Source organism: Pteropus alecto, unplaced genomic scaffold (assembly GCF_000325575.1).
Source record: "Pteropus alecto unplaced genomic scaffold, ASM32557v1 scaffold35, whole genome shotgun sequence".
Lineage (NCBI taxonomy): Eukaryota > Metazoa > Chordata > Mammalia > Chiroptera > Pteropodidae > Pteropus > Pteropus alecto.
In genome coordinates, this window is record NW_006437828.1 from 9,639,424 (window position 1) to 9,648,931 (window position 9,508).

Here is a 9,508-nt window from a genome sequence, read left to right on the forward strand (position 1 = left end):
GCCTGTGATGTAAGCGTCCAGTGACAGCCCTTAAGCACTAGAGCCGATAAACAGGTAAAACGGAGCCCACCAAATCCTCGCACGCACCTTTCCGGCTACACGACACTCTCTAGTTCCTGCCTCACCCCAAACCAGCACCTGCTCACTGACTTCCCCCCTACGCCTGTTCTCTATAAAAACACAATCTCTCTTCACTCCCACTGAACCTCGCTGCTTCTGCACGAGACACACGTCTGTGTCTTTATTCCTAAGTCTTGCTGAACTTCAGAAAGATGTGGCATTCCTTAGGAGCAGACCCCCTCTGTTGGAATTCTGGAAGAACTGGGGACACGATTTCAAAGGCTTTCCTCAGAGCCACAGGAACTACTGAAATAATTATCACAAAACGGCTCCACCTAGTGGGCTCCCATCTCCTGTCAAACATGTCTCAAAGTTTCTAAAATTGAGGTTTTGGAAATAAACCTCTACCGCTCGTTTTCCCCAAGGCCAACTCAGACAGCATTTGAACCTCGCAGGTCAGGAATAAAGAAAAAAAATCACTTTTTAGCAGTGGAATTTTTTTTTTTCAAGTTATCAGTGAGAAGCTTTAAGGTTTTAATTAACCTTACAATACAATGGGCACCTCTGAGTTTGGCTAATCTGAAAAAAATAAAAATGAAGAAATAAAAGCAAAGGTGTACTTTAAAAAATAAATAAATAAAGGAGCAATAGACCAATCAAATCTTAGAGTTTTCTTCCAGCTCTAAAATGCTTACTCCACGAAAAATCCTTCACAAGATTTTCTAACACAGCAATTACAAACTCTTTAACTTTCTTTCATGTCAAAAAATACAGTAGCTTCCTCAGAAAGAACGTAGCTCTCACAAGAAAAATAAAATTCAAGATATAAGGACTTTCCTGGCATATCAATGTGAAATTTAGTCTTTTAGGAGTTCAAATAACATTTTAAAAACATTGAGAATAACAGAAATTTAAGAAAGTGAATGTATTTTCATAATAGGTTTTTTAAAAACGCTAGTGGAGAGAATGTTAGTCTATCTTTGAGAAATCTATCAAATATGCCAAAAGAAATGTTTCCCATACTTTTTGTTAATAAAGTACACTTATAGAAATAATATCTTAATACGTTAAAAAGCCAGAACTGGAGAACCAAGATATCAAAGAACCTCAGATGAGTTCAGCAAGCAACAAAAGATAACTTCAGAACACTTTACTAACAAGGCGATATCACAGGTACAAATAAACTTGATCCAAAATCGTCATCCTCACCCAAGTTCCTCATTCTCTTCAAGCATTTCATTATTTCACAAATCTCACCTCACTTATTCACCTCCTAGATTCTGCTCAGTCTTCCCCAAGGTACTCTGTGCCCTGTCAGTCATACCTTCAGCCTACATTCTAGAAACTATAAGTAGACTCCCTCCCATCTGCCCCAGCCTGTCCAACACAAAAAGAATCACCAATAAGCGAGTTAAACACCTGCTCGTCTGTCCTTTATTCAGAAGGCCAGAGCTGCTTCCAAACACCAGAGTTTGGAAAGCCAACAAGCTTTCAACTTCTCCGCCAAGCACTGAGGCAAATGCTCCTGCCGCCTGCTCTCCCCTCCTCCCCGGTGTTTTATTTGGGGGTGTTCCATCAACTCTGCTGTCACTAAAGGTGGCCAAGCAACCCACTTCCGGCCATCGAGAGCTACAGCGAAGTCTCCTGGCTGCAGCTAGAAACAAAGTCATTGTTTTCGTAGTGAAAAGGGGCAAACTCGGCCACAGGTGCCTTTTGCCTCGTTCTCTTCTTCCTGTCTAGACCGAGGGCTTAGTGTCTGGATATGCGGGAACCTTCTGGGGGACGCGAGGATGGAAACTACCGACTAAGGAGCACCGGGCGCGAGCCTGTGCCTATCGGCGCCGCGGAGCAGCACCGCCAGCCTGGGACTTCATTTGTTTGGGAAAAGTCACCGCCTTCACGCTGAGCCTCAGAGTAAGGTCGCTGCTCCGCTCACAGGGGCACAGCTGTGACGGTGCAGGCACCATGTATCTCAGCCATCCTCTTCCATCTGATGCTTGCATCTCGATTTCAAAACCCACTGCCAAAAAGGTGTGGCAGTGTCTCATGAAGTTAAACACGTGCCTATCACGTGATCGCCCCATAACACTCCCAGGCATTTACCCAAATCCGAGAAAATCCGAGTTCTAAACAAAAGCCTGCACATCAGCGTTCGTGAGGCTTTACTCGTCATCACCAAACACTGAACACGTCCTGAAGGTCCCTCAACCAGGAAATGGATAAACAAACAAATACATCCGCATAATGGAACGGACAACAGCAACGGAAAGGAAAACGTTACTGCTAAATGCAGCGACCGAAATGAATCTCAAATGCGCTGTGCTAAGTGAAAGCGTCACACTCAAAAGCTGCAGACTGTATGACTCCAAGTATCTGATGATCTGCAAAGGTGTGAACGTAGCGACGGAAAATAGACTAGGGGAGGCCAGGGACTGAAGGTGGGGAGAAGCCGACCACAAAGGGTGCAGGGGGTTTTGGGGGTGATAGCACTTGTCAGAACTATGCATTAAAGGGGGTGCATCTCGCTGTATGTATAACGCATTAAAGTGAATGGAGGGGAGGGGGCGGGCACTACACCTCGTACGAGAAGTCTTACAAAACAAAGTGATGGCCCTGCTTTCGAAAGACCCCACGTACCCCTTGACCAGAAATTCTTCTCTCTACGTGGTTAAACTTAACGCTTCAGGTGAGTATGGTCTCACGCCCACATCACAGAGTTATTCTACATCTCATTACAGTGAGAGTCTTAAAGGCAAGGGTCTGCTCCTCTCTGTTTTCAGCAACCTTGGTCATATATAGTAAAATCTTTGCCTTTTCAATGCTGAATGTTCACATCTAATTATCAAACTAAACATCTGTCAAGACATCATTCGAAGATATCATAACATACATTACACTAATACAAAGGTTGCTGAGATTTCTCTTTAACTTGGAAAATCAAACTAGTCTGCTACTAGGGACTATATAAACGCATGCTACCTAAACCGGGTCGCGTCTTCAAATTCCTTAAGTCCCTCTAGCCAGTGGAATTCTTTCATTTAAAGCACTCACTGCTACAGCCATGCCACCCTGAACATGCCCAATCCCGTGTGATCTCGGAAGCTAAGCAGGGTCAGGCCTGGTTAGTACTTGGATGGGAGACCACCTAGGAAGACCAGGTGCTGTAGGTGTAAATAAATAATAAAGAAATTAAATTAAATTAAAAAAAAAATAAAGCACTCACTGCACAAAACACCAAGGGTCACAGCTCACATTCATATGGGGAATGCTACTTTAGAAAGTGTTACATTTAATACGATCAATTTGGTTTGTCTCAATGACTGTCCAATGTAGTGAGAATTTCATGGTCAAAACCACAGCAGTTTAAGTAGCATTATAATATTACTAATTTATAACCACAATTATTAATCACATACACATTTCTGCCCAATTTCTTTAAAAACAACAAATGTGTAGTTATGTATCAACATTTATAAGCATTCCTATGACACCATAAGGTGTTAACAGAACCATGTAAAAGATGGTTCTTACATCTGTAAAGCCTATAAGTTATTTTTTTTAAAGACACGCGTGCAAAGAAGTTCATCAATAGGACTGTAATAAGGGACATCTGTGCTTAAAAGGTGACGATATCAGACACCGAGTTCAGAGAAGGGCAGGATATTCCTGTAGACAGATGAGGAAAAATATCTCCAAAGCGGCAGGATTTCCGCTGGGCTAAAGCAATGAGCAGAATGTCGGAGATGGAGAACATACGAGTTTCTAGAAGCAGCAGCTTGAGCAAAGTCATTATTTTGAAGAACTCAGCTTTGCCACAGGAGAAGAAAGTTATTTCACGAGTTTAAACTCATTACTCACTTTCTTCTTTCTTCCCTCCATCTTGCAATCTCCTCCGGAGTGTCTAACTTGATCTTCTTCATACCAGGAGCGTGCATCTAGGGGGAAAGAGCCTACTGAACGCCAGGAAGCACATTTATGCTTCTGACTAAACTCAAGTGTTACGGGGAATAATGGAGACTCCATACCCGACATTACATTTCCCAGCTGCGAGAATTTTAACACTAAGTAAGCAGGCTTTATCCATCTTTATTGTGACTCTTCCTTTAAAAGATAAAAAACAATTGCCCGTGTATTTAGATTGGTGCCGTTGACAAGGAAAAAAAGTAATGTAATTTTCATTACGAAGTAAATATGTCACCCATTTCTCAGATGGCATTAAATACCCAAATGAACGCCCTAAAAAGCAAAATTGAGGAATAGTTAAATAATAAATACACAAAATAATGTGAAGCAGCATGGTGTAGAAAAACCACCACAGAATAAGAGTCAAAGAACTCAAGTGCAAGAAGGAGTTCTGCGGCCCAAGGCAAATCATCATTTTATCCGTTAAGGGGGCCAATGTTTACCTACTTTACATAGTGGTTTATGAGGATGAAACTGAGTCATAAATGTAAAGGTGCCGTACAAAGTACGAAGTACTGTATGGATATTACTTATAATGATGCTATGTAAATGAAGAGCTGTGAGGAAAACAGATCAGTGATATGAAAAGAGCATGTATTAAAAAAATGCAACAAGTCTACGGCCGTGCCACCCTGAACATGCCCAATCCTGTCTGATCTCTGAAGCTAAGCAGGGTCGGGCCTGGTCAGTACTTGGATGGGAGACCACCTAGGAAGACCAGGTGCTGTAGGTGTAAAAAAATAAAAAATAAGAGATTGTAAGCTGACAAGGTCCTTGCAATCTGTGATGTCAACCAAGGGTTGCCTTGCCTAAAAAATAAAAAATAAAAAACGCAACAAGAACTTACATTTCTCCAATGTAAAGAGACAATCTTCTCATGTGCACTGAAAGAGCAATCTGCTTCAGGACACTGTGAGAGATAAAGAAAAACGAAAGAAAGGGAAAAAAGGCTATTCCATGTTTTACATATTAAACATACCCTAGAAGTACATACACGGACATATTCTGGTCCTATCACCATCTACGTGGTGTCACCACTGCATAGTTAAATCAACAACATAAAGATCACTCCAAGAGTTGTATTTAAAAAGAAATGACATTCTCGAAGTATACGATACGGTGACACAAATCATTCACTTGTCCACTTGAGTGAATGCATGACATCGCCAATGATGTCAAATGTTCTTTATTCCTGAAGTGGGAAGCAGTCCCATAAACTGAGAGGAACTTTTCCAAACTGAGAACTTCTTTTTTAACTTCTTGACTTCTCGGTTACTCTGGTTAAAAATTTTTAAGTACCTCATGAGGTCCAGACCACCCTCAGAGTGTGATGGGCCACGGCAAATTATTCAGTGTAGTTAAATGGCCAAGGGCAACGTCAAAGGGAAAAGCGCTCAGAAGGTGCACGGAGCCACTGGGGGCGAGAACCAGCCCCTGGCAAAGCAGAGGCACCTCCCCCGCACACACTAACAGCTGCCAGACCTCCCTTCTTTGCTGCCATCTCACCTCGCCCTGAAGCAGGGGGCTCCCTTACCCTCAAACTGCAAATCCCAGGGTCACTGTCCCAATCTGTTAGGTCATCTGACATTTCTATGAATTATAAACTTTTAAGGAAAAGCAGCTCAGAATTTCTACCAAATATACCCATTTTGCTAAATAAATTTGAAGACAACCAGGAAAACCTACTTTCGTATGTTCGGACATATGTTTGTCATACTTTTCTTGATTTTTAAAACCACGATCACAAGTATCACAAAAACAGTGAAAAACTGGTTCTTTTCTTTTCTGCAAAAAAAAGATTGAAGAGGCATTACGCTTTTAATAAAAAATTTTTCATCAATAATAAAAATATAATTATCTTTCTAGTAATACATACTTGGATTGTTCACATGCCCTCATACGTGGGAGAAACTCTTGAAGACATTTCTAATTAAGGAATAATTCTGTTCTTTTATTTTTAGCAAATATATTAGAAAAAACCAAGCACAACAAAAATTTTTAAATCTGAGTAGAGCTAATATAAACCGAGTAGACTGCAAAGTGATAATCTAATTAAGACTTAGTAGAGTATATGTCAAGATGATCTAAAAATAAATATTCAGCGTAAAAACAGCATTTCATCTTTAAGGAAAAACAACTATATATTGTAAAACCACAGAAGGGGAAAGAACATTTAGGTGAAGATCAGTTCCTTTTTGTTTCCACTTTGCGAGTTTAATGCTTAAACATAAAACAAAAAAGTTACGATAATAAACTATAGAGGACACTGTCTCCAACTGTCTAATGTTGAGATAATAAGTATAATATACTTTCATGACATTTTGTTAATATTAGCTACATATATTTTCATGTCAAAATAAAGGATACTAATTTCATACTTTAGACTTTACTGCACTTATTCTAAACTAAGCCATTATTTATACAGTTTTGAAGCTGAAAGACCAAATGACAAACTACATCGGAATAAAGGAAGCCTATTTTAAGACTTGGTTTCTGAATATGACCAAGAGTTGTTCCTCATTAAAAAAATACAAGACTTTTAATTCCTTCTCCCCCCTACCAATCTCCTAGAAATACACATATATTATACATAACTTGTATACATTATATATTTTTACTTCATTGAGGTTTAATAACACATTTATCTATAGTCATAATTCTCAATTACATTCACTCCTGATACTATACTAAAATGGAGTCAATGTTTCCATTTTCTAAAATTTCTCCACTTATTTCTCAAAAAGATTTTGCCTGAAATTTTTACTTACAGCTAAGACGCTCCAAGATCCTACTGGAGCAAAGCTCCACCGTGTCGATAATGGATGCAAAACACAGAGTTATGATAGGAACACAGGACATGAAAGAAGCACACAGGGAGCAAAGCGTAACATTCAAGCACATCTTCAAAAATACCTTTTTTTTCTGTTTTTTACTGGGAGGGAAGTTGAAGTCAGTGAACTTTGCATCACATTTTCGTGGAAAATAAGAATGTTTAACTGAAAAACAAAAAGATCCATAACTGTTTGCAACTATACAATTATTTAAAATTGTACTTGCTATAGCATGTCACAAATACTTGAGTAACCGTGATAAACTACCCCTTCTGGGAAGAATAGTAGTTTAAACAAATTAACAAAGATTAGAACTAGTCCACTTAATTCAGATTTTTCAGATACAGAGGGTAAGATCAAGTGGCCATAGAAGCTTTAGGCATCCAAGTAATGGACAAGCAACCCTGATAAAATTCCCTGTAGTTATTTCAAACGTTAGAGACATAAACAGTAAAACCCCTATTCAGCACCAATTTTATACCAGGAAAACAGAACGTTGTGAAATTCACTTTCCCTCAAATTCTTTTCCTTTCTTACTGCAAGGACCCAACTCTGAAACCCTGAGCTTTTACCTAGATTACTCTGACAGCCTCCCAAATTGTCTTCCAGTTTCCAAGTCCTCTCTCCCAACTGACACCACGAAAATAGTCCTGAAATCGTCACACTCCTGCTCAAAATCTGCAAATGGCTTCCTAGAGTCCTTCGATGAGATCCCAGTTTATTTCTACACTCTTCCCCCATGCCCTACACAGATACGGCCCCAGTCACACCAGAACACCGCAATCTTAAGAACTCACCTTGTACTGACTTCCCTTTGCCTCTACCTAAAAACCATCTTTCTAAACATTTCCCAAGACACATCTCCCAAAACCTTCTCCTAACTCCTCCACACTATGAAATTGCCCTGTATGTGCTTCCATCACTAGGCACACTGGACTGTGATTTACATTCATGAACCCACCTCACCTGGCTCAGGAGTGCCTTAGGCACGTTCGTATTCCCAGCACTTGGCACACAGTAAACACTGATTTGGATCCAATTTAATGTAAACTGAAATCCTACGCAGCGTTGGAGAATGGTTTCAAGTGAAGAATCTCAGGGCTTTAAATATGATCTATGTGCTGATGACACCCAAATTTACAGCTCCAGCCACAAATCTTCCCTGAAAGTACAAACTAATAGCTAACAGCCTATTCAGCATCTCTATTTGACGCACGCATATTCCAACTCCTGGTCTTCTTTCCAAATCTGCTACATCCACATCCTTCTACTTGTTTGGCAAACAACTTCTAAGTTATCGTCGTTTTCTCTTTACCTCACTCCCCATCTCCTATTCTTCAGCAAACTGTTTTGGTCCTACTCTACCTTCAGAACATATCGAGAATCCAGCTACTTCTCATCACCTTCTGAGCTCCACCCTGGGCCAAGTCCCTAATACCTCGCACCTGGAGAACTGCAATAACTTCCTAACTGGTCTCCTTTCAGTCAATTCTCATCAGTAGCCACATTAATCCTTTTAAAACATAAATCAAATCACACCGCTCCCCTGCACTACCTATGTCAAAGTCCCATCATCCACAAGGCCCTAACAGGTCTGCTCTTCTTCCTCAGTTTTCTACAATTCTACCCCAGGCTCAGTCCTCTCTGGCCACACTGGCTACCATCTGATCTGCAGCTTCTGCATCCAGACCTCTGCCTGTATCCATATTCCCCCAGATGCATCCTCGGCTGATCCCTCACCTCCCTGAATTCTTTGCTCGAACGTCACCTTTCCTAACGACTATACTGACATTTAAAACTGTACTCCCTATCATTCTTCTCTGCCATCTCCCTCCACAGCACTCACTGCCTTCCAATACACACTGCTTCATTTGTTTATCGTCTGTCTTCCCGCACCAGAGGATAAGCTCCATAACGATCGGGATTTTCGTATGTTTGGCTCACTACTATATTCCCAGTTCCTGACACGTGGTTGCAATTCATGCTAAATTGAATGAACAGAGGAGGAAAACATTCCTGTCGGACAAACCGTGAGACAGGAACGAGCGGACTCCAAGAGTGCAGCGCAGAATCCCAAGTGCAGAGAGAGAGAGAGAAAGGAGAGAAAAAGAAGACGGAAGAAGAAAAGAAGAAAAGTGGGGGGCGCGGAGAGGAGTGACAACCTACCCGCAGGGTTGTGGGACTTCTGATGCAGAGGAAATCTGCCAGGAGACTGTCTCCAGTACCACGATGTCGAAGCCTGGAAATTCCAGGAAGGCTGGCCGTTGATTTGAGGCTGAGAATCGAGGCGGGACTGGATGTCGAAGTGGGGCTGCGCTCCGGGAAGAATCTGGGCGTCGAAGCCGGGAGGCGCCTGGGTCTCCTTGGGGGGCTGCGCCTCGGAGGAAGGCGCTGACCCTGCGGCGGGAGGCAACGACGAAGGCGGTGGTGGCGGCGGCAACATCGCCCAGAGCATCCAATTGCCCGGCAGCGGGGCAGTGTCGCTCGGAAGCCCCAACCTGGGGGTCGGCTCGGGGGCCGAAAACCAGCGGGTGGGCGTCACGAATTCGCTAGCCGGCTCTGCCATGCCACCCGCCCGGAAGAGAACGCAGCGTGCGCGTGGGAACCGGCCTTACGCGTCACTTCCGTTACGCGGCTCAGCCAACCACAGGCCG

At 42.1% G+C, this 9,508-nt stretch overlaps 1 protein-coding gene and 2 pseudogenes across 1 annotated transcript in view; 2 read left to right on the forward strand and 1 right to left on the reverse strand.

The window, feature by feature from the left end:
* Positions 1-9,459, reverse strand: part of NUFIP1 (NUFIP1, FMR1 interacting protein 1) — a 30,146-nt gene extending 20,687 nt beyond the window's left edge. Inside the window, exons 1-5 of the mRNA XM_006914958.3 lie at positions 9,021-9,459; positions 6,937-7,019; positions 5,710-5,808; positions 4,871-4,933; positions 3,919-3,995 (exon numbers count right to left, since the gene is read on the reverse strand). Coding sequence (XP_006915020.1) covers positions 3,919-3,995; positions 4,871-4,933; positions 5,710-5,808; positions 6,937-7,019; positions 9,021-9,420 — 722 coding nt within the window. The 5' untranslated portion in view covers positions 9,421-9,459. The remainder of the gene's footprint in view (positions 1-3,918; positions 3,996-4,870; positions 4,934-5,709; positions 5,809-6,936; positions 7,020-9,020) is intronic.
* On the forward strand, positions 3,112-3,230 carry LOC112482277 (annotated as a pseudogene).
* LOC112482187 lies at positions 4,638-4,756 on the forward strand (annotated as a pseudogene).
* Positions 9,460-9,508: the final 49 nt, after the last annotated feature.